We start from the raw sequence: 26566 nt of genomic DNA on the forward strand, positions 1-26566 counted from the left end.
TGACAGGAACGATAGAGAATTTCCTTAAATGTGTGTAATGTGTCATGAGCTGGATATGGTGCAACTACCATATTTTTGTCATAACCTCCTAGGCAATAAAGAGCAACAGGAAAGTGTGTGTAAAGAAGAGCAAGTTTATTGAAATCACTTTGACATTGGTGCACGTGTTCTGGGACACTGGTGTACTATTTGGTGAACACGATTACATCATTTCTAAATGCCCAGAATGACATGAGTGTAATGTGCTAAAGCTGTGGTGCAACAACCTCACTGCAGCTTACTTCTGCAACCTGCTTAGATTTCAGCTGTGCCACTTCTCTTCTGACTCATATCATGTTCAGTACTAATGACTTTATTTGAACCAGTGTGGATATACTTTTAATGTCTTTCAACAAAAAGCTATCAATAAAATGTGTAAACTCTGACAGATATGAATATCTCTACTCTACTGTACCTCATTCTGCTCTAATTGCTTTCACACTGTGTATAAAATAAATAGCTATCAAATAATAAATTAAGAATGGCAAGTTTAAGAGAAACAGAGCTATTATTATTATTATTATTATTATTATTATTATTATTATTATTATTATTATTATTATTCAGGGTCCATTTAATGGTCGATTTTGGGGAACTAGTTTGTTTTTTAAAGTTTCGTCCCCAACGTGCAGATTAACACTGGCCTCTGCAGTGTACAGATGGTTTCCATTTAAGATCATTTTTAGCATGTTTTCAGCTTTGCTAGACAGCGTTCAGAAGAGAGGATTGAGGCAGGATTGACAGAGAGAAAGAGTGAAAGATGACAGGAGAAAACACTGGAGAGCTGGACTTGAACCCACAGCTGGTCTGCACAGCAACAGGAAGCAGCTTCAGTCCTGCAGGCCGGGGGGTGTCTGGGTAGTGTAGAGGTAAAAGCCTATAGTACCACCGCGCAGAGACCCGGGTTCAATTCCCAGCAGCTGTACTTCCGGCTTGGTCCGATGTTCCTTACAGATACAATTGGCCGTGTCTGCAGGTGGGAAGCCGGTGGGGTATGAGTCCTGGTCACGGCACTAGTGCCTCCTCTGGATGGTTGGGGCGCCTGTTTGGCGGAGAGGGGAACTGCAGGGAATAACATGATCCTCCCACGTGCTATGTTCTGCCGGTGAAACGTCTCGCTGTCAGGTGACAAGAAGCGGCTGGCGACTGCACATGTATCGGAGGAAGCATGTGTTAATCTACAACTCTCCCAAAATCGGCAGAGGGGGTGGTGCAACAACCGGGATAGTAGGGGGAATTGGCCAAGTACAATTGGGGAGAAAATAGGAGACAAATCTGAAAAAAAGCGTGATAAAAAAAGTAGTTTTGGCTGGGCCTCCCTTGACAGCTGGAAGCAGTCATGTCCTGTAGCTGCAGGAGTCCAAAATCCATTGCTACCACCTCTGCTTCCCTAAGGCTGAGCCACAGCCTCCTCGCTGACCACATCTCCATGATCACTAGCATCTTCCTCTTGTCCCAAAGCGGTGTCTGTGCCCATCTCCTCATCCTCCGCCTCGCCTCTGCTGCTCCCTCTAGCCTGCAGGCAGATGGCAGCATACTCGCCCGTCTTGGAGGCCAGGCCTCTGACACCCCCTTCCCCCTCCTGGCCCTCCAACCTGGCCTGTACTTTAGCAAAGTCCACATTGGCATAGTGGATGTCTTCCTCATCTCCTCCGTCCCACTCCAGCATGGCTTTATTGGCATAAATCGCCTCTACTTGTGAAGGGTTGGCCTAAGGACCAGCACAGACAGAGAGAGCACTTTCACAGTCTTGTTTTGTGCAGTCATGTTGTGTTGCATTACTGATATTTGTGTCATTATGTGTGCATGCATGTGTCATTTATTTTCATTGAATACACATCTGCAAGCACAATTAAACTCACCTCATCAGTAACTAAAAGGTCTGAACTGTCCACCATTCCTCTGTTGGGTTCCTCTGTTGGGCTGCCTTTCTTTCTCCTGAGGCCAACACAAAATGTCCTTGTTAATAAAATAATCAAGAGCAAAGATTCCAAACTGTTAACATCTAGATTTATCGTAATATTAATCTCTTCTTCTAAAGGCATATTTAGGCATGTCCAGGAGTGGCCTAACCTGACGCTGTCAGATGGTTTGTTGCATAAAACCAACTGGAAACTCCTCTTTCAAAAAGGGCAGGCACGTTCAAAAATACCTGGCAGGTAGTCTGGGCACCTTTCACCCCGCTTTTGTCATGGGGCGTAAACCACGGAACCACGGAGCCCGCAGAGTTTGAGGTGTTGCGTCAGAGACACAGTTCTTGGTGGTGGCCACCGGACCGTGACATTGACCCTTTTGATGGTCTCATTGGACGCCAGGTGGCGCCTGTAGAGGGGAGGGTACTGTTAGGATGATGTCATCATTCCTACTATGATGTCATAGATCTCTGATGATGTCGCAGACGGTGATGATGTCATGATTCATAAGTGTCTTAAATCATGTCTCGGATGGTCTCACTGATGATGTCATAACACAAGGTGATGTCATATTCGGGACCTATAACGGGTTGCTCTGCAAGTCCTCTGCAGTTGTTCATAGACTAACCTCGTGACAACACTCTGCAACAGTTCCCAACTTTCGAACCTTGCAGACAGCTATCAAGTGCTTCAGCGTTCCTAGTTATCGAGACTTCAGTTACCAAGTGTGTCTTGGGCATTAAGTATCCGCACGTAAATCCACCAGTCTCACAGCGACCCTGACAATAACGTTAGCTAATGCTATATATTTCGATATAATTCCAGCAATGGTTCCTTTCCCATAGCCTACCACGTGGACCAACGACTAGCAGCATTCAAATGTGCAAAAACTTTATTTATTGAAATGTGGTGATCTCATGTCACATTACATCACGTTATGTCCACTAACCCACTTTACATGTATGGTAGGGAATTATTTTCATTATGTTAAACCAACATTTATCTTCCATAATTTATTAAATCATAATCACAATGCTACGTACGAAGACATTAGCTAATCACCACAGAGCCGCACAGACCAGTTTATCAGATAATTTTGCCGTAAAATGTGTCCAGGTGATCAGCTCTGAAGGTGGGTAGCGACTCGCTACCCATCCTCTAAAATCCGATTTCGATATAGGTGTTATTTTGATAAACTGACCTCATAACGGGGATCTATACTGTTACGTATGTCTACTAACACCATTAAAAGATCATAAAGATAACGTTGTTTCTGGTAGTGTACTATTAATCTACAGCTACGTTGCTAGGCTAGCTAGCCTCAGGGCCGGCCCTAGCCATCTGGGGGCCCTAAGCAGGATATAGATCAGGGGCCCCCTCCCAGAGGCAGGGGTTTGGGGTCATCCACGCTGGAAGTACTTTTAAGTAGGGGGTGCTGTAAGCAGGGGACGTTTTTTGGACTTTTAGCCATATTTAGAGGAATATTTAAAACAAACAAACGTGACGATGATGCTCGTTTGTAGCCATATCAGTGTCAAGCAAGCGTGTAGAACCCAGCAGCCATAGGGGTTGCCAGGTCAGTTAAACCAGGGGTTCCCAACCTTTTTTGTGCCAAGGACCAGTAGATACATGCAGGACCGGTTGTCAATTTTAATGGTTTTAGTTACATATATATTTACTCACCAGGTGGCGACAAAAGGTAAATAACAGCCTTTTGTGTTATACTGTATGTAGCCTACAGTATTTATGTTTTTGTTTAAACTACAAACATAAATAAACGTCAACCTATGTTTTAACTACCACACACAGCCTATAATATTATAGCCTATGTTTATAAAAAAAAAAAAAAAAAAAAAAAAAAAAAGGGGGCCCCTGGCAACTCCCGGGGCTCTAGGCAGCCGCTTAGTTCGCATATAGACAAGTTTCCTGGCCGTTCCTAGGGCGGCGCCATAGCAGCCTTTCGTGTCACCGGCTTCCGGTTAAGTCCACATTGCGTCCACAGCAGCGAGCACATCAGAAGGCAGCAGCCGAAATATCCAAACTTTTTTTACAACGATCGATAACATCAGCTACACCAACGTTAGCAGACGTTATTAACAATGGTTAATACTGGAACACATTGTGCAGTGCGTGGCTGTCACAATACACAGAAACGCTTGAACGAGTGGTTGGATCGACAATGTTTTGAGCATCAGCCCGCTACCAAACGGCTCTGTCCCTGCACTCGACTGTATTCCTTCTACCGAAAACCAGCTGAGGATTCGGATTCACGGATGTGGCTGAAGGCTTTAAATCTGAAGAAGCCGCCGAAATACGTTAATGTTTGTTCTCACCACTTTGTGGACAAAAAGCCAACCAAAGAGAATCCTTCCCTGAACTGTGGCTAGGATACGTGCGGCCTCCTCAGAAAAAGAGACGCAGACTGGAGCGAGGCACTGCTGCTGAATTGCCGGGTAAGCTAGCTCGCTGGGTAGTTATCATGTTAGCAACGATATAGCTGATCATCCATGTTATTATTATTTGGCTACGTTGTGTTGGTTTTGTGTGTTTACTTTGTAGCATTGCCTGGTGTAACGCTAGTTAGCTAGCTAGCACTGCAGAGGCTAGCACTGCAGTGTTGAGCTAATGTTGTGGGCTTGGATCAGCCTCCCCGACGTTCCAGTATTTACCTGTCTGAAAAGTAATGCTTAATGAATAAATATGCTTAGTGTATATACAGCCAAGTTCCATCCATTCAGATTAACAAATCATCAATTTGCAGGGAAACCCCTGGTGTTCTCCAGAGCCCACGTTGTTAGTACAAATTACAGGCTAATGTTAGCTTGCCAGGCTGTTGCTAGAAACACTACAAAGTTCCATCCCTGATCACATTTACATTTAGAGCCTTATTCTCTCTCCTCTCTCTTTCAGGTAATGCAGAATCAACACCCAGTGAACCTGAAGCAGAACCTGAACCTGCACCTCCAACACACCGCAATGCTCAGACCCAGTGGGAAGACCCAACACAGGCTGACCATAGCTATGCATATGCGTCAACAAAGGCAGTCATGGTCAATAAAGCTACGCAGTGTGGGGCAGAAATCCAATCTACTGGCTAGCACCATGCTCCTTACTGATGACAACTCACTGCTATTCACGGGAGTGCACCTGTTGTGGTTTTTCGATTTGGTGTCTGCATTAATGCCGTTCAGTCAGCCCTCATTTGCCCTTCCTGTTGTTGACCAAATCTTGATGACCTTAATGAAGCTAAAACTAAATCTTGTCCTAGGAGATATTTCTCATCGCTTCAATGTGTCTACCAGCATGGCGAGCAAAGTTATTTCTCACTGGATTGATGTGATGGGTGAACAGTTTAAATACTTTATCCCCTGGCTTCCAAGAGAAACCATCCAGGCCACCATGCCAGTTTCATTTAAACAAAACTACCCTCGAACCACCTGTGTCATTGATTGTGCAGAAACTGCTATTCAGAGGGCAACAAACCTTGACACCAGGAGTTCCACTTTCAGCCACTACAAAGGAACCAACACGGCTAAATATCTAGTTGCTGTTGCTCCCAATGGGCTGTTCATGTTTATATCTAATGCATATGTAGGCAGAAGCAGCGATAAGTACATCACAATGGACAGTGGGTTCCTGGAGCACTTGAGGCCAGGTGATGAGGTAATGGCTGACCGCGGATTCACAATTCGAGACCTGCTCCATGAAAGAAAGGTCAGGTTGAATATCCCTGCATTCACCAACAAACGTGGACAATTGACAAATGAGGAGGTGACACGCACCAGACGAGTGGCCAATGTGCGCATCCATGTAGAGCGAGCAATAAGAAGGCTCAAAGTGTTCAAGATTTTGTCCCAAACTGTCCCCATCTCCATGACACCAAGGTTGGACAAAATTCTAACAATCTGTGCCGCCCTAGTTAACCTTAGGGGGGACCTCATACGGCCGCCAAAAGAACCTTTCTTATGAATAGACATGTTTTTGCTATGTTCTCATGCTCTTTTGTTTTTGGATTATGTAAACATGTATTTTTGCTATGTAATCATGTTATTTTGTTTTTTTATTCTGCTGCTGCTGATATTCTGTTTTACTTTGTTGCTGAATAGACTGTTTTTTTTTACTTAAAGCGTAACTTTTTTCATCAATAAAACTCTGTAAGAGATTTTGTGTCATTGTAGTACTTCCAGGAGTTCACTTTTCCATGTCATACAGGGTTCAATGCATTCATTGTTTTTGGTACTTGAGTGCAAACAGTTATGAATAATTAATCAGAATCAGAAATCAGAAAATCTTTAATGATAATTGAGGAGTCTCTTCACAAAATTGTGAGTGTTCATACAATGAATAGAAAAAAATAGCATCCGATAGAAGTAACAATGTATAGTTTATGTGTATACATAATATATAATATATCTATATCTATACACTAATAAATTATATAATAATAACAATCATGCATATGTTGATTTATATATCTATAATATATCTAGCATCCAATAGAAGTAACAATGTATAGTTTATGTGTATACATAATATATTATAATATATCTATATCTATACACTAATATATGATATAATAATAATCATGCTTAAGTTGATTTATATATCTAATATATCTAGCATCCAATAGAAGTAACAATGTATAGTTTATGTGTATACATAATATATTATATATCTATATCTATACACTAATAAATTATATAATAACAATCATGCTTATGTCGATTTATATATCTATAATATATCTACACAGTTATAAGTAAATAGATATAATAATAACAATATAAATAATAATAAATATATATAATGTATCTATACTATAGAGCAGAAACACTGTGGTATTTTGCGCACAACTCCAACCGTCCCTCGACAAACTCATCTACTATTTTCGGCAGCATGTGAGCAAAGTAGAACCTGCGCAGCCTTGTGATATGCTGTTCAGCAAAGGCTTGGTTGAAGGGCACGTCTACTTCTATGTATTCTGCTCTGTTCCAATGATCCCAAGTTTGCATTTTTTCGGCGGTCGCTATGGCTACTACGCTAGTACAGTACGTTATGCTCCTCTGATTGTATTCACAAAACACCGGAAAAGACCGACACGACGGCGGCCGAGTCCGGAAGCAAACCGGAAGTGCCCAGAAAACTTGTCTATAGGGCGGGCCGGCCCTGGCTAGCCTGCAGTTAGTCTGGGCACCTTCCACCCCGCTTTTTGTCATGGGGGCGTAAACCCCGGACCCAGAATTAACACCGGATGGCAATGCGCCTAACAACGTCTTTGTTGCCGTTAGCTTGACGCGGTGATGTTACCTAAACTAGCGTCTGATCAAAACAAAGCTAGCGTTACATAAAACAAAACGTTTATGCAATATGGCATCTCCGCCACCACCGCCTGACACACCGGTCAAAACGGTGAAAGAGGATTCTGATACTTGGGTCAAATTGTCAAGTTAACGTGAAAGTTGACGAGCTAGAAACGCTGCCATCCGGTCTAGGGCGGGCTCTAGGCCGGAGCCAGTAGGGTGACAAAATCAATTGTAGGCGGGAGCCAGGCTCTTTCTCGCCGAGAAGAGCCTGGTGACGCGAGGTTAGCCTGCAGTAGCAACTGGCTGTGATCTGGTTTCCTGTGGCTGCTTGTGAATCAAGGAAAGCCACGCCCCAAAAGTTAGTCTTTTTTATCGCCTCTTTTACTCTAAATGTGACCATAATTTAGAAAACGGACCCCATGAGAGCATGAAAAAGACTTGAAATTGATGATTCAGACCATAAAGTCATTCGGAAAATGTTTATTTAAGACACAGACCGAGAGAGAAGTCGGCTCATTTTTCCATTGAGGCCAATATACGTGAAGTAACTTCCGGACCGTCACGTGCGCCCCCCTCCCCCCACCCCGGCCTTTCAAGAGAATGCATTTTCCGGACTGGCTCCATAAATTCACCCCGTCTCTTGCCCATTGGTGGGAAATGAAAATGGCGAATTAAATTTGAATTGGCAACCTGGGCCCAGTTACACCTCCAACAGTGACATCAAAAACGTATCTGTACCATTTTGCACCCCCCCCCCCCCTCCCGCCCCAATCCCTCACTTCCCTAAAGTCTCCTGTACACAACACTGCTTGTTAGTCCCTGTCTCCTGTACACAACACTGCTTGTTAGTCCCTGTCTAAATTACTCAGTGTTTCTAAGTCACTCACCTGTAAATGATTAGCTGCAGCAGAGTGCACAGCAGCAGCATCCCCACCGCCCCCGCAGCAGAGCCAATCAGCAGAGAGATGGTATGGAAGCCTGTCAAGTCCCAAAATATACAAAGTAGAGTCAGTAAAACCAGGCAGGTTATACAAGAGAGAAGCCAAATTTAAATGCAGCATAGATTCCTCTACCTTGCTGAGTTTGGCTGGACGACACGTTGAACGGCAGACGGACAGATCCCACTGAGTTGGTGCTGAGGCAGAGCAGAGAGGGCGTGTATTCATCCAGCTGCCCCAAGGTGATGACACTCCTGAGGCTCAGGCTCCCAAGAGGCAGCACCCAGATTGGGATGTCGGCAGAGTGATTGACAGGCTCCCCGGCCAATTCCCACTGCAGTGAGGGAGGCGGGTTCCCGTGGCTGTCGCAGGAGCATCTGATCTGGCATAAAATCTGGATGCAGTGGGAGGAGGGCAGGATCTCAGGAGGAACTGAAGAGGAACCGGAAACATTTTCCAGATATAAAGTGATGCAGTGTCTTAATAAGATATTCTAAAATACAGTGCTGTGCAGAGACTATGAAACGTGGGGTGGAGTTAGCCCGAGTTTAGTGTAGAAAAGAGCTAATAACTGCAGAACTCACCTTCCCATATCCTCTTCTCCCTCCCACCTGAACCTGTTGCTGTGTTGGATCAGGAGTGAGGATACTCAGTTTCTCCTTTTGTCTAAAGGACTGTGTATTCCAACTATCCCCCGCCAATTAACAATTAACAATTACATTCCAACTGTATTTAAGTCTGTGCATTTATGACAAATGTAAGTTCTTATGTTTAGATTCTATTAATTGTTAATGGTGAAAGATATTTGATTTAATGTACATTGCTTAACATAATCTGATTCCTGTTGGATTCATTCAACTGGTGAATAGACCTGTAACTTCTTTCAACAAATCATCCTAAAACAATGAAGAAAATCTTGAAACAACAAACTTTCTCAAAAGACAATTTAAAATTGTATCAAGTAAATATACTGAAACAAGTTACATTGTGAAAAATAAAGTCTAATTTAGATTAAAAATCATTTTCTTTCATCATGGATACAAGATGAAAGGCAAGTTTGTCAGTTTTTGCAGTGTATAACCAACCCTTTTTTATTGGTTAGAAAAGACAAATCCCTGGTCGGCTGTAAAACTCTGGGCCTCGGACAACAAAATCACTCACTCACATGTTACATCGATACTGACAGGTTCTGAATCTTGGGCTCCGTGGTTGTTCCGAGCCTCACAGTAATATTCCTCAGTTGAGAGCTTTGTCACATTGAAAGTGAAGTTTCTCTCAGACCGCACAACCTCCTTCTCTCTCCCCTCCACTCTGTACCAGGTGAAGTTCACTGCTGGGTTGGCGATGCTGGAGCAGGTCAGAGTCACCGAGCTTCCCTCCAGCAGCGGACCGGAGGGGTTGGCCGACGCCGAGGTGTTCTTAGGGGGATCTGAGAGAAATCAGTGTCTCTGTTACACTTAGAATGATAACTATAAAGACAACTATGACTATTACAAGATTTAAATCATTCTAAGAGCCCCCCCCCTCCCCCGGTCCCGGCAGAGTAGTTCACACAGCCTTCTTCGGCTGTGTCATTTCGGGTTCAACTGCTCCACAGCGCCAGATGTATCGGTTCGGTGCTCAGTGGTGCGAGGGTGTAGTGTAGTTTACAATTTAGAGACCATCCGCTGCGCTTCCTTGAATATCGTGGATATAAGACTCAATCCAGTTGCTGTAGCCCTTTTTTTTAAATCCTGTACACATTCATCTGCCCATTTATCGATGTGATCAAACGAAATTGGTGTGACAGAACTCAAACTTTTGGTCTACTGCTCCCATGTACAGATAGGGGTTTGGATGAGAGTCTCGTTGCGTTCCCAACCAGCGGGTGACGTCATCCCAAGATGGCCGCGCTGTGAATAAGGTCTATAGGGCAGGCAACGCCACACAGCAGCCGAGTATTCTTCAAATAAACTTCAAATAAAACTTGACCCAGATGGAGTGTGGTGCTGCATTTCATGCAATTTGGACTTATGCATAGTCATAGTGCCACCTATTGGCAACACAAAAAGCGATTTACTGTATCTCGAGAACCATTCAAACTTGGTGGGTGCGTTGCTGGGAACCTCAGAAATTTCAGTGGTAAACTTTGTGCAATTCAACCTATAACATCACAGCTTTCACATACCTCCAGGACTGCCTGTCCGATCGACTTCTACAGTATATGTCTATTTTCCGCGGATCATGAGAACTGTTTGTTGGATCGACTTCAAACTTGGGGAGTGCAGTGGGGGGGGAATGTCTACGGGGTGTTGAAAGGGGGTAACGGGGCACTGCACTATCTTCTTTATACTATAATTCCAGGACTTTCAGTATGTCTGTCCTTCGCGTATCTCGAGGACCGTTTTGTTGGATCGACTTCAAACTTGGGGAGTGTGCTTAGGGGGATCCTGACGGAGTGCAGTGTGTGTGCGTGTGCGGGGGGAGGGGGTTATAAGACTCAATCCAGTTGCTGTAGGCCTTTTTTTGAATCCTGTACACATTCATCTGCCCTTTTATCGATGTGATCAAACGAAATTGGTGTGACAGAACTCAAACTTTTGGTCTACTGCTCCCATGTACAGATAGGGGTTTGGATGAGAGTCTCGTTGCGTTTCCAACCAGCGGGTGATGTCATCCCAAGATGGCCGTGCTGTGAATAAGGTCTATAGGGCAGGCAACGCCACACAGCAGCCGAGCTACGGGCAAGGACGCGCAGCAGCCGAGCTGTGAATGCGAGCTGCAGGGCCAGCTCGGCGAGCTACAGGACAGGTGAGGCCCCGCAGCGGCCGAGCTAGCGAGCCCGTGCAGGTGCGAGCGTAGCGCACGAGATGCCTAGTATCTATAAAACATCCAAAACGACAACTATAATGATATTCTTGGTTCCATCTCATTTAAATATTTGTATAGTTATTGTTATTATTATCTCAGGATCCCAGGAGATCATGTTTTCGGCCGCGTTTGTCTGTGCGTCTGTCTGTCTGTGCGTCTGTCTGTCTGTGCGTCTGTTTGTGTGTTCCTCCTCTCCTCTAGCTTGGCCTTCGCATATCTCGAGAACCGTTGGTCGGATCGACTTCAAACTTTGCGATTGTGCTATGTAGTATGTGACGGAGTGCATTGACCTGTTTTCGTGCAATTCGGCATAGCGCAATCAACTAGCAAAAAAAATACATGTTTATCTCAACAACTTATCTCAACAACCGCTCGTTTTTGCAGTGTATAACCAACCCTTTTTTATTGGTTAGAAAAGACAAATCCCTGGTCGGCTGAAAAACTCTGGGCCTCGGACAACAAAATCACTCACTCACATGTTACATCGATACTGACAGGTTCTGAATCTTGGGCTCCGTGGTTGTTCCGAGCCTCACAGTAATATTCCTCAGTTGAGAGCTTTGTCACATTGAAAGTGAAGTTTCTCTCAGACCGCACAACCTCCTTCTCTCTCCCCTCCACTCTGTACCAGGTGAAGTTCACTGCTGGGTTGGCGATGCTGGAGCAGGTCAGAGTCACCGAGCTTCCCTCCAGCAGCGGACCGGAGGGGTTGGCCGACGCCGAGGTGTTCTTAGGGGGATCTGAGAGAAATCAGTGCATCTGTTACACTTAGAATGATAACTATAAAGACAACTATGACTATTAAAAGATTTAAATCATTCTAAGTAAATAGAATGGCTGTATTCACACTACAGTACATCTATCATCATCAGTACTGTATATAAATGGGAGCTAGGGCTCTCTCTGTCTGTTTCTCTGTCTGTCCCACTGATGACATCATCAGTGATGTCATAAATCCCATGGATGACATCAGCAGTGATGTCATTAATCCCACATTCATCTGCCCATTTATCGATGTGATCAAACGAAATTGGTGTGACAGAACTCAAACTTTTGGTCTACTGCTCCCATGTACAGATAGGGGTTTGGATGAGAGTCTCGTTGCGTTCCCAACCAGCGGGTGACGTCATCCCAAGATGGCCGTGCTGTGAATAAGGTCTATAGGGCAGGCAACGCCACACAGCAGCCGAGCTACGGGCAAGGACGCGCAGCAGCCGAGCTGTGAATGCGAGCTGCAGGGCCAGCTCGGCGAGCTACAGGACAGGCGAGGCCCCGCAGCGGCCGAGCTAGCGAGCCCGTGCAGGTGCGAGCGTAGCGCACGAGATGCCTAGTATCTATAAAACATCCAAAACGACAACTATAATGATATTCTTGGTTCCATCTCATTTAAATATTTGTATAGTTATTGTTATTATTATCTCAGGATCCCAGGAGATCATGTTTTCGGCCGCGTTTGTCTGTGCGTCTGTCTGTCTGTGCGTCTGTCTGTCTGTGCGTCTGTTTGTGTGTTCCTCCTCTCCTCTAGCTTGGCCTTCGCATATCTCGAGAACCGTTGGTCGGATCGACTTCAAACTTTGCGATTGTGCTATGGAGTATGTGACGGAGTGCATTGACCTGTTTTCGTGCAATTCGGCATAGCGCAATCAACTAGCAAAAAAAATACATGTTTATCTCAACAACTTATCTCAACAACCGCTCGTTTTTGCAGTGTATAACCAACCCTTTTTTATTGGTTAGAAAAGACAAATCCCTGGTCGGCTGAAAAACTCTGGGCCTCGGACAACAAAATCACTCACTCACATGTTACATCGATACTGACAGGTTCTGAATCTTGGGCTCCGTGGTTGTTCCGAGCCTCACAGTAATATTCCTCAGTTGAGAGCTTTGTCACATTGAAAGTGAAGTTTCTCTCAGACCGCACAACCTCCTTCTCTCTCCCCTCCACTCTGTACCAGGTGAAGTTCACTGCTGGGTTGGCGATGCTGGAGCAGGTCAGAGTCACCGAGCTTCCCTCCAGCAGCGGACCGGAGGGGTTGGCCGACGCCGAGGTGTTCTTAGGGGGATCTGAGAGAAATCAGTGCATCTGTTACACTTAGAATGATAACTATAAAGACAACTATGACTATTAAAAGATTTAAATCATTCTAAGTAAATAGAATGGCTGTATTCACACTACAGTACATCTATCATCATCAGTACTGTATATAAATGGGAGCTAGGGCTCTCTCTGTCTGTTTCTCTGTCTGTCCCACTGATGACATCATCAGTGATGTCATAAATCCCATGGATGACATCAGCAGTGATGTCATTAATCCCACATTCATCTGCCCATTTATCGATGTGATCAAACGAAATTGGTGTGACAGAACTCAAACTTTTGGTCTATTGCTCCCATGTACAGATAGGGGTTTGGATGAGAGTCTCGTTGCATTCCCAACCAGCGGGTGACGTCATCCCAAGATGGCCGTGCTGTGAATAAGGTCTATAGGGCAGGCAACGCCACACAGCAGCCAAGCTACGGGCAAGGACGCGCAGCAGCCGAGCTGTGAATGCGAGCTGCAGGGCCAGCTCGGCGAGCTGCAGGACAGGCGAGGCCCCGCAGCGGCCGAGCTAGCGAGCCCGTGCAGGTGCGAGCGTAGCGCACGAGATGCCTAGTATCTATAAAACATCCAAAACGACAACTATAATGATATTCTTGGTTCCATCTCATTTAAATATTTGTATAGTTATTGTTATTATTATCTCAGGATCCCAGGAGATCATGTTTTCGGCCGCATTTGTCTGTGCGTCTGTCTGTCTGTGCGTCTGTTTGTGTGTTCCTCCTCTCCTCTAGCTTGGCCTTCGCATATGGAGTATGCGAAGGAGTCCACTGTGCTATGGAGTATGTGACGGAGTGCACTGACCTGTTTTCGTGCAATTCGGCATAGCGCAACCAACTAGCAAAAAAAATACATGTTTATCTCAACAACTTATCTCAACAACCGCTCGTCACATCGACTTCAAATTTGGGGGGTGCGCTGATGGGAACTCCACACAGTGCAGTGCCGAATTGCACGAAATTCGGCAGATCGCCACCTACTGGCAACACAAAAAGTGGTTTATGTGGAGAACCGTTCTTCCGATCAACTTCAAACTCGGGGAGTGCACTTAGGGGGACTTAACGGAGTGCAGGGAGCTGAATTCCATGCAATTCTGCATAGCGCCAGTTACTGGTGTCACGGGTGTGTGCGTGACTGTAAATAAGAGCGGATTCTACTGGGGAGTGGTGCTGGCCCAAACAGCATACACAGACAAAGATGGAAAGTTGAACAAAGGGTTTTTATTACTAAAATATAAAAAGAGAAATGTGCCTATTTAAAAGAGTCCAGCGTCCATGTAACAACGTCCAGTATCTGCCAGTCCCTGCTGAGCAACTGCGTTGTCTCCCTCTCGTCCGGTTCCCCGTCCTCTCCTGACGTCTCCAGCTGACGAAGAGGGTATAGAGCAGAGCAGGCTTTAATGCTTAATTCCCCCAGAGAAATGACAGTTCAGCAATGGTAGGATAACTCACTAGGACTGGTATTTTGGATGAGCCAAGTTAAATAGTGGATAAATGCACTTCAACCCAATTCACTGCAAAACAAATGCAATACGTCTATTGCATGTAAATCACTCGAACGTAATGTGCACGACACGCCTTAAGGGCTCCTCCTCGTTCCGTGTCGTAGTAAGCTATAGTAGTTCCACTGAGCGTTCTTGTTACTGTCCCAAGGTCTGGGGTTAGGCTTGCGGGCAGACCCGCGTCGTCTGTCCACGGAGCTGGTCACAATCAAATGGAGCGGGACTTAACTGAAGGAGGGGGGAAGCGCACCTCCACCCCTCCGCTTTCCCACGGCGTGTCCCCCGCTGTCGCTCCTGTTCTCTCTCCCTCGCAGCTCGTGCGAGATAGGGTCGCAGCGTTCCTCCGGCTACTCCCACACTTCCAGGCTCAGGTCGGCTCGCGCTCAGGTCTCAGGTCGGCTCTGGCTCTCCCGCTGCCACAAGCTCTGGCTCCTCGTGTCTGTTCTCGCGTCCGTCCCAGGCACAGCTGACACACTGATTCTGCCGCTTGGTTCGTCTGGAGGAGGAATGGCAGCTGAAACAGAAAGAGACTGGGGAGCTCTCACCCCACCTGCGGCTCACAGTTCATGGCGGAGCGACTTCCGGGGCCTTCCCCCCCTCTCCCTCTCCCCCGTGCATCAGCCACGGTGCGACCTTAGGTACGCGAGGGAAGAGGAGGTAGCTTGGCCATCCCAGCCAAAGCCGCTCCCACCAATCTTACCTAAACCGCAGGCAGGGCTGAATACTGCTCCCCAGCTCCGCCATTCCTCCTCTCGACTGGTGCACGTCAGTCCTCCATGTTGTCCGTATCACGGCTGGCTTCCAGGCTCTTCTCTGCCTCTGTGTGTCTGTCCGTCTCGGACACCAGCTCTGCATCTCCTAATCAACAGTCGGTGGTAATTGAGGGAACCACCCACAGAGCCCCGTCCGCAAATCACAGCCATTTTGCCCAGAATAATTAAGAAAGTCCCACGAAAATAGAGCAAACTCCTCTTACAGACAGTGCCACCCCCAGGTTAACCATCACACCCACATTTCTGCCACACCAATGCATCACCCTGTGACACCCCCCCCCCAACTCAAAGCGTTCTAGTCCCTAGAACTACTCCATATCGGAGGGGTCTAACCCGGTGCTCCCTTTGGGAACGTCTGATTGCATCCATGGGCCCCCCCAAAAAAAATTACTGACGGCCCTGCGGCCTGTTCTTCTTCCCCTGGCATGCTGCAAGGCCAGTTACTCAACCCAGTAGAAAATCCTGCCGACAACGCCAAAATTGTCACGGGTGTGTGCGTGACTGTGAATAAGAGCGGATTCTACTGGGGAGTGGTGCTGGCCCAAACAGCATACACAGACAAAGATGGAAAGTTGAACAAAGGGTTTTTATTACTAAAATATAAAAAGAGAAATGTGCCTATTTAAAAGAGTCCAGCGTCCATGTAACAACGTCCAGTATCTGCCAGTCCCTGCTGAGCAACTGCGTTGTCTCCCTCTCGTCCGGTTCCCCGTCCTCTCCTGACGTCTCCAGCTGACGAAGAGGGTATAGAGCAGAGCAGGCTTTAATGCTTAATTCCCCCAGAGAAATGACAGTTCAGCAATGGTAGGATAACTCACTAGGACTGGTATTTTGGATGAGCCAAGTTAAATAGTGGATAAATGCACTGCAACCCAATTCACTGCAAAACAAATGCAATACGTCTATTGCATGTAAATCACTCGAACGTAATGTGCACGACACGCCTTAAGGGCTCCTCCTCGTTCCGTGTCGTAGTAAGCTATAGTAGTTCCACTGAGCGTTCTTGTTACTGTCCCAAGGTCTGGGGTTAGGCTTGCGGGCAGACCCGCGTCGTCTGTCCACGGAGCTGGTCACAATCAAAGATAAAACAATAAAAATGGAGCGGGACTTAACTGAAGGAGGGGGGAAGCGCACCTCCACCCCTCCGCTTTCCCACGGCGTGTCTCCCGCTGTCGCTCCTGTTCTCTCTCCCTCGCAGCTCGTGCGAGATAGGGTCGCAGGGTTCCTCCGGCTACTCCCACACTTCCAGGCTCAGGTCGGCTCGCGCTCAGGTCTCAGGTCGGCTCTGGCTCTCCCACTGCCACAAGCTCTGGCTCCTCGTGTCTGTTCTCGCGTCCGTCCCAGGCACAGCTGACACACTGATTCTGCCGCTTGGTTCGTCTGGAGGAGGAATGGCAGCTGAAACAGAAAGAGACTGGGGAGCTCTCACCCCACCTGCGGCTCACAGTTCATGGCGGAGCGACTTCCGGGGCCTTCCCCCCCTCTCCCTCTCCCCCGTGCATCAGCCACGGTGCGACCTTAGGTACGCGAGGGAAGAGGAGGTAGCTTGGCCATCCCAGCCAAAGCCGCTCCCACCAATCTTACCTAAACCGCAGGCAGGGCTGAATACTGCTCCCCAGCTCCGCCATTCCTCCTCTCGACTGGTGCACGTCAGTCCTCCATGTTGTCCGTATCACGGCTGGCTTCCAGGCTCTTCTCTGCCTCTGTGTGTCTGTCCGTCTCGCACACCAGCTCTGCATCTCCTAATCAACAGTCGGGGGGGAACCACCCACAGAGCCCCGTCCGCAAATCACAGCCATTTTGCCCAGAATAATTAAGAAAGTCCCACGAAAATAGAGCAAACTCCCCTTACAGACAGTGCCACCCCCAGGTTAACCATCACACCCACATTTCTGCCACACCAATGCATCACCCTGTGACACCGGCAACAATAAAAAATATCTCAAGAACCGTTCGTCCAATCAACTTCAAATTTGGGGACTTGATTCAAGATTCAAGTTTCAAGATCCTTTATTGTCATTGTCATTTTCACAACAATGAAATTGAAGTGCATTCTGTGCAGTGTAAAAGGTTAAAAAGGGAATATAAAAACAGTCAATAAACAGAGACAAGGACAACAAGGACAGACATCATATATTTCTTTTTTAAACAAGACCCTGATAATAAAAAGAAAGCAATCAGTCATTCAGTGTTCATTCTGGGCCTTCCTCCTATTGCACGTTGCCACTAATTGCACTAAGGAACAGCAGCTAAAAAGAAAAAGGGGGGGGGGGGAAATGCTCCTAGTGCATCTAAACAGCATTCAGTGCGATTATTGCTCTAGGAAAGAAACTGTTAGATGGGAACTCCACACAGTTTAGTGCCGAATTTCGTGCAATTCGGCACAGCGCCACCTACTGGGAACACAAAAAGTGGTTTATCTTGACAACCGTCCGTCCGATCAACTTCAAACTAGGGGAGTGCGCTTAGGGAGACGCAACAGAGTGTAGGGAGCTGAATTCCATACAATTCGACATAGCGCCACCTACTGGCAACACAAAAAGTGGTTTATCTTGACAACCGTTCATCCGATTGACTTCAAACTTGGGGGGTGTGCTGCTGGGAACTCGACGTAGTGCAGTGCTGAACTTCTTGCAATTCGACAGCGCCACCTACTGGCAACACAAAAAGCAGTTTATCTCAAGAAACATTTGTCCGATTGACTTCAAATAAAACTTGACCCAGATGGAGTGTGGTGCTGCATTTCATGCAATTTGGACTTATGCATAGTCATAGTGCCACGTATTGGCAACACAAAAAGCGGTTTACTGTATCTCGAGAACCATTCAAACTTGGTGGGTGCGTTGCTGGGAACCTCAGAAATGTCAGTGGTAAACTTTGTGCAATTCAACCTATAACATCACAGCTTTCACATACCTCCAGGACTGCCTGCCTGTCCGATCGACAGTATATGTCTATTTTCCACGGATCATGAGAACTGTTTGTTGGATCGACTTCAAACTTGGGGAGTGCAGTGGGGGGGAATGTCTACGGGGTGTTGAAAGGGGGTAACGGGGCACTGCACTATCTTCTTTATACTATAATTCCAGGACTTTCAGTATGTCTGTCCTTCGCGTATCTCGAGGACCATTTTGTTGGATCGACTTCAAACTTGGGGAGTGTGCTTAGGGGGGTCCTGACGGAGTGCAGTGTGTGTGCGTGTGCGGGGGGAGGGGGTTGCCCACAGGGTTGTGCTTTGGGGGGAATGGGCACTGCACTAGTAATACATACAGACTGGTTTAAACATATACACAGGCATACACTCAGTCAGACTGCCCTTGAGAAACCCCAATCCCACCCTTCTATGCGTAACCGCATCCGCTAATCAAAAAAACTAAACAATTATTCTAACACAAACGCACAATAAAAAACTTGACAACACATAAATATGTGAGTTACAACACATACAATAAACACATTATGAATACATAAAAAAACACTAAAATAAAAGCAGACAATAACAATAACAATACAATTTACAATGGCATCTCAGTATGACAACACTCTCCAACACATTGCATTCAGGCGATGTCTCGTCACACACATGGTCTATGGGTCAGCTTGGGGGAAAACGCAGTCCTGGCGGATCTGCACTCCACCAAGTGCACTTTTCTAGTTCAAAGTGTGAATGGGCCTGTAGTACTGACCCAAAAGTCATCACCTATATGGGGGGAATGCAGAATCAACTTTCCCAACAATTACATGGATAATCCATCCATGGTCAACACAGTCTCTTAGAAAATTGTGAAATAGTAGCATTGGTCCACAGCCAAAAACGAACAGTGACCATCCACTTTTTCTCAGCTCCCGTTCCATCAGAGAATTCCTCATTAATTTTCTCCATAGATGTTTCGAAAAATCCTTATATACAGAGTTTTAATCCTGGAACCAAGCCAACCAGATTTGTGACATGCCCCAGGCAAAGGGACCACATCTCGCCAGAACGGAAGTCGCGCAAAATGAGAAAGTAATGTGTTTTTTCTAAAAATGTGTTTCTTTTTCATTAATACACCAGTTTAGGTTTTGAACTACTCATTCCACAAATCAGTGTCTGTTTCTGCGTGACAGAAGGGGAGTTGTAGGGGGCGCGGTCTTTAGAATAACTAGGTTCAATTGGCTTTTGTTCGGCTTTTGTTTGAGTATCGACCAATCACACACACGGACTTGCGCACAACAACCAGATCAGCGTGGCATATTTAAGTAGCCATGAGCTGCTGTTCACTTTTTCACCTCACCTCACCATGGCTATGAAGGATGCAGCAGTAGCAGCTCTTCTCAACAAATGCACGCTTCCTGGCGGAATAAACAGTGAAGAATTGATGAATTCATTCATCCTGGATTACATGAATGGTGGCAGCAATGATGATTCAGAATCTGAGGATGACGGCGATGATGAAGAAGATTATAACAATCCTGAGCTGGACCTGAACTTAGACACTCAAGCAGAGGAGGAGGGAGAGGACGGTCCCGGCGGCACAGTGATTGAACCCATCGAGGATATTTTAAAATCACTTGAACCTGTAACAGTGGACACTGATTGTGAATAAGAATTGGATACGTTACTATACTTTGATTGCAAATGCCAGGAGAGATGAAAGGAGAAGTCTGCTCTACAGCCTGTGTATAAATAAGCAGAACTCAGGCATAAGGCCAATCCTTGAAAGTTTGTGAACTTGAGGGTTGGGGACGGCAGGGGAAGGCAATGCCTCGAAAGTTTTTGAAATTTAAGTTGAAGTTCTTTTGATATTTTGTTTTTTACTGAACTTTTTCTCCTCACAACTATTGGTTGGGTTTGTTATATTCAATGCCTTTTGTTACAATAAATGCCTTTTAGGATAATGATATTTTTGTCATTTCTTTTCACACTGTTCATTTTGAACGGACTGAATGCTATATTTTCACTTTATTTCACTTAGTTTGGGTTTAAAATTTAAACTGGTATTAATCATAATTGAAATTGGTATTATTACCTTGACTTATTGTATTGTCTTGTCTAACGCACCAGGGGATTCCTTCAATTTCGTTGTTCTTAACTTGTTTTGTAACAGTGACAAATAAAGCTCATTCATTCATTCATTCATTCATTCATTCATTCATTCATTCAAAGGTCTTAAAAAGTCCTAAATGCTATACATACAATGATCAAATAAATGACAGATTGTTTCTTTTTCTAGTCCACAGAAATTGCAATATTCAATATAAATTCTAAAAGGATTTGAGTTTGTCACGCAGCAGGACAATGGGTCACTGTGCGTCATCCAGCCTCTGGCCCCGGGCCACGTGTACTTAAACACAGCTGGACTTATGTAGCTGTTGCTTCACGACATAGGGCCATATCCACTGCATGAATACACTGGAAACGTACAGTTTGGACATGATATGGCATAATTGAGTACCGGTAATTGATTGCATTTATATAGTGCTGTTCAGGGCACCCAAAGAGCTTCACGTATCTGAGGAGACTCAACTCATCCACTAACAATGTGTAGCACCCATTAATGTGAATGTTAGTGATGATGTGGCATTGTAACAACATAACATGACGACCACATAACGTGACACCGTAACATAAATAAAACAAGACTTACCATGATATCACGTAGCATGACATGGCATCATGATGTCAAACATAGCATCATCGCATGACATAATAATATCACTTGGAAAATAATACAGTATGACATGCCATGATAACATATAAGAGTGTAAATAAAAATGGCTTAAATGTACTCACAAAGAACACTGAGGGTCAAACTTTTCTCAAATGAAAGGTCGCTGCAGCCGGCTTGTCGGCTGTAGAGCGCGGTGCAGGAGAGCCTCTGTCTGTGGTGCAGGTAAGAAGCTGTGAAGTTCACAACCGAGGTCACCCCTTCAGCTTCTGTTTGCCCCTGGGTGTGGCCTAGCCTTATGCTGGGTGTCCATGTGAGAGTTGGGGGCAGACTGGGGCAGGGAGCCACAGCAGAGCAGCTCAGTGTCACCGGGGCTCCCTCCTCCACCTTCAGTCTGGATGGAGTGATGACCGGCTTCAGGGAATCTGACAAGGGTAACCATTCATTGGCAAGATACAAATCCAAGACACTGCAACAGGTAGCTTTACGTGTGCAACAGGGTTAGGGTCAATTCTAGCCTCAACGCGAGACTCATCAGTCATACTTCCTTCAGAGTCTCGGATGCGCGGGTCCTATATTCACTGGGAGGTCGGCTCCAATGGCTTCACGCGATATACACAAGGGGCCCTATTCTCCCACAAGCCTTCGGCGCTAAAACGGGCCTTAAACGCAAAAAAACGTGCCTTGCGCCTGTTTTGGGACGATATCAATATGGCTTTAGGCTGCCAAATGCGCTTTAGGCCGAATGGGCGTGGCGCAGTCCCAGAATGGGCCAAAGTGGGCGTGTCGGCGCTAACTACCGGCGTAGTGCTATCTTCGCACCTGGCCTACATTTAGCGCTTTGCGCCTTTGAAAACCAGGCCTATTCAGTGCGCCAGTGCACTTGTGCCTCTCCCCTGTCACCCTTCTCTGTCTCTCTCTGAAACCAGGCCTATTCAGTGCGCCAGTGCTCTTCTGCCTCTGAGTCACCCTTCTCTCTCTCTCTCTGACTCCCTCGCTCAAACAGACACAACACATAGCAGCACCCAGCTTCCCATAGGAAATAGCAGTTGTAAGTTTACTGCCTGTGAATGTCCACTCCCAGCATGCAATTGGGTCCTCCATTTCGCTACTAAATAGCAACCAAATGAGCCGAAATAGATATAAAAGGTAGATCTAAAATAATGTGTAATGGTAAGACAACCTGCAATTGTCGAACATTTCAATATTGGACCAAATAAAACATCGAAATGAAACACCACCCTATGTGAAACATATATGTCCTCTTGAGCCTATATATACCCCTTGTGGGTTTAACGTGATTTAGATAAGTGACAGCGGAACGCGCTTCTGTGATGTGCTATACTGTGATGTCCGCTCCAATAACTTGGCCCTACTTGACATTTAGTTTTACAATAAAAACACATTTATGCAATGACTTTACATAATGTAGGGTATATTTATGTGCATCGATCATTCTACCTGCAGCAGGGGAGAGAAAACGATATCTTTCTGGACAAACTTTCACCAATCTAATAGGCTATATTTTTCTAGCTGATGCGTTTAGTACATTATTTTCACTTTGATCTTGCTATAGTGTAGCGTATTTACATGCTTGCAGTATTGAAACTGCAGTTAGATTGGTTTGAGAAGCATAATAATATGGAATAATAGCCTATAATGCAGTCAGACAGACAGACTGGATGAAGGGAGGGGGGGGGGGGCAGAGCGTTTGGCTTTCGTCTGGTTTTGCGGGATCACTGGAATTGGAGCTAAAAAGGCAAGCGTGCGATTCGTTTATTGCAGTTATCCAATGAGCATGACGGTGCATAATTTTACGCTTAAAAGGCGTGGTTGTAATGGTTGAGGCTGCGTCTAGCGCCAGCACGACGATATCAAGTGCGCTGGTCCACGCCCACTGATTTGAGCTGCGCCAGGCGTTCGGCCTAGAAACAGCGCCGATGCAACGATAGGGACCAAGGGCGCAGGAAGCTGGGTGCAGTGGGTGCTGCAGCACCCCCTGGTGGCAAGAGATGTAAAGATTTTTTTTTACAGTGCACCTGAATGCAACATGCAAAATACCCGCTGAATAAGTGTCCAAATGTTCATGTAATTCTGGCGAATACTCCACTTCTGACATTTCAGTCTGGAAGATATAATCTTTATGACTAAAAGGCTAAATGAATAGCTTAGAAAATGAATAGCCCCGGGGGCCCATGGTACTATTAATCCGGCCCTGGATATGGGAGGAATAGCAGGTAGGCTATCACTGTCCCTGATTCCTGAGGGTAAATTGAGTAATGCTGCAGAGAAGAGGAGAAAACACTGAATAATGACATCACAACAGTATAATCCTAATGTTAATTTAAAATTAAATATTCCTCTAAATATGGCTAAAAGTCCAAAAAGGGTGGGAGAGAGAATGAGGATTCCAACACAGCAGTGGGAGCAAGTGGTGACATGGAGGTGAGTGAGAAAAGGTGACTGAATAATGACACAACAGTCTAATCTTAACTCATTCACCGCCAATGACGTCTTTGACGTGTTATCAGAAATAGCCCTCCCCGCCAATGACGTGTTTGACGTGTTTTTGTTTTTATTACTGCAGGGCGTAGTTTAAACACTTCCCCAGCCTGTCACATGGTATCAGGTCCCTATCATCTAAGACAACACGTGAACAAACACATACCGCAGCTGTTGTTTTGAAATTGAGCAGGAGGAAAAGCAGAAAACTGGTAACGCTTCCTTGTGCAGACAGGAGAAACGCCATTGAAACGCGCCTCGGCGCGCTGCACGAGCTGGAGTCGCCTTCCTCTGTGCCAGCCGGGAGAAAGTAATCAAGAGATGTGTTTGATCATCGGAGGAATGAGGAAATGATCGATCAGTTTGCGAGGGCGGTGAGGACGTGTTGAATAGCCGAGGGGAAAACGGGAACGATCAGATAGCAGGGGATATGACAGGGAGACATGGACGAGGAAGGGTGCAAAATAAACACACAACAGCAAGGCACAAGGCAGAAGCGGGAGTCAGAGCAGCCCGCTGTCCTTTCTCAAGAGCTATTCAGTTGGTTCATGTAATCGCTGGGCTGCGTGCCCTCCAGTGTTGCTCCTGGCCAATCCCAGCGCCACAGGGCATGGTTATTGCTTATCATATGTGGGGTTAGAAATCTAAAAGGGGGATCGTGTGTGTGTGTGTGTGTGTGTGTGTGTGTGTGTGTGTGTCTGTCTGTCTGTCTGTCTGTCTGTCTGTCGGTGTGTCTGTCTGTCTGTCTGTCTGTCTGTCTGTCTGTCTGTCTGTCTGCACACTCACTCACACCGAGTAAACTGTATTGTTGAATGTAAAAAAAAAGCACTTCATGTGTATATATATATATATATATATATTTTTTTTGTCATTTGTGTCCTAACGAATAATATTTACATGTCTGATGTCAATACAGTTCAAAATAAAAGAATTGAGAGCGAGTTCTGCATGAGATTGTGTGCATAAATACATAAATGCCATTTTCTGCAATTTCTTTTCTCAGAGAGACATTTTGGGGGAAAACAGGGTGTATATAAATGGCTATAAGTAGAGTACAGAACATGCTAAAAGCTCACTTTTTTTTCCCTGGTGAACCCAGAGACGTACATCTTCATTTTGAGGTATTGCAAATCACTCTGGTGCTAATAGATAATTTACTGTGGGTCTTGAAAGATGACCAACAATTATGAAAATCTTTGGCCTGTGCTAAATATTGGCAGTCCTAAACTGGCGGTGAATGAGTTAATGTTAATATTCCTCTAATCTGGCGACAAAGTGGCCAAAAAGGTCGCCGCCAAATTGGCAGCCGTCCCCCCCAATGTTGAATCGGTGGCTACGGCCTTGCAGCACCCCCTACCTAAAAGTACTTCCAGCGCCACTGGATATACACGTTATCAATCCCAATAAAACTACGTACCTCAGACACAATGTTGTTATCCAACTCTACGGGGCCATGGTACTCCAAAAATATTGTGTAGTTTCCAATATGCTCAAAATTGTAAACTGCAGTACACCCTCATAACCACTGAGCTCTGAATCGATACACGATACGCTGTGGAGCAGTTGAAACCCAAATGTCTCGGTATTGGAAACTACGGAATATTTTGGAGTACCTTGGTCCCGTTGGGTTAGATAACAACATTGTGTCTGAGGTAGGTAGTTTTATTGTGATTGATAACGTGTATATCGCGTGAAGCCATTGGAGCCGACCTCCCAGTGGTTATAGGACCCGCGCATCCGAGACTCTGAAGGAAGAATGACTGATGAGTCTCGTGTTGAGGCTAGGTCAATTCATGAATGAACTCATCAATTCCAAATCAACTAGGAAACAGAATTAGAGTTGAATTTGAATTTCAGGAAGTTAAATGAAATTCTGTTAAATTGTGTTTTTTTCTTACCACATACCTGAGATTACACATATTATTATCAATATTGAGTCTCATAAAATGTTAAAGGTTCCTTTTAGGTGGTATTTGCATAGTACTGTAGAATTTAATGTATTTTATTTGTTTTGAGTGTAATTTTCATCTTTAATATTTGATTATTAAGGAACAAAAACCTTTCATGTTGACCTTGACGTGCGTTCTAAAGTCGGCCTTCACGTGGTTGCACTCCAATCTGAAGTAATAGTTGTCGTTGTGGTTAGAAGGAAGGTTATTGAAGATGGTAGTGCAGTCCTTCTCACGCAGGTTCCCCATTAGGTTTCCCTGCACGAGGTTCAGATTTGCGTTCACTCCGGTGAGGCTAGAATCAAACACCTGCGTTAATTGGCGACTGCGTCCTCTTTTCCATATGGCTTTACATGAGTCGTCTAGGTATATATCCCAGGCCGAGGCCAAGTGAAATCTGCAGGTGACCATCACACAAGAGCCACCCAGGCCCTCTACAAGCTGGGGCATGAAAGCTGTCCAGTCTTGGCATGAAATACCTGGCAAACAATAACAAAACAAGAAATATCACAAGAAATACCTGCACAATATGAAAATATTTAAAAAAGTAAGTTAATGTATATATGTATATACTTAAAGATACAGTATATATATATATATATAGCCAATATTGGCAATATATAGCCAATATATATATATATATACTGTATATTGGCAATATATAGCCAATATACAGTATATATATATATATATATATATATACACACACACACACACACACTGTAGTGTATGTATATACCATATATGTACTGTATGTATGTATATATATATAATGTGTGTGTGTGTGTGTGTGTGTGTGTGTGTGTGTGTAAAAAGAATATCTGGAAAAACACATACAAGTAAATGTTACAATAGATAAATGTTGGAAAATGTTAGAAAATATCTGGAGGGGATAACAAACTCTTGTATCATCTCGGGATGTTACTATTTAATTAGCAATGGAAAAATAACTCACCTTGAAGTAGACAGCTTATGAGGATAACTTTAACAGCAGCAGTCATGCTTTTCTGTCAGGTTGATAATCTAATGAAGTACTGGACACAGAGAAGAA

At 45.2% G+C, this 26566-nt stretch overlaps 1 protein-coding gene across 1 annotated transcript; it reads right to left on the reverse strand.

The window, feature by feature from the left end:
* Positions 1–1429: 1429 nt before the first annotated feature.
* On the reverse strand, positions 1430–26516 carry LOC310798505 (myelin-associated glycoprotein-like; the record flags this gene model as incomplete). The annotated part of the gene is made up of 10 exons (XM_083661037.1): positions 1430–1750; positions 1902–1977; positions 8143–8233; positions 8329–8625; positions 9359–9622; positions 11520–11783; positions 12844–13107; positions 21190–21489; positions 25626–25994; positions 26471–26516. 10 exons carry the CDS (start codon positions 26514–26516, stop codon positions 1430–1432), a joined length of 2292 nt encoding a protein of 763 aa, XP_083517163.1.
* Positions 26517–26566: the final 50 nt, after the last annotated feature.

This window comes from Poromitra crassiceps, assembly GCF_964638095.1.
Source record: "Poromitra crassiceps genome assembly, chromosome: 1".
Taxonomy (NCBI): Eukaryota; Metazoa; Chordata; class Actinopteri; order Beryciformes; family Melamphaidae; genus Poromitra; species Poromitra crassiceps.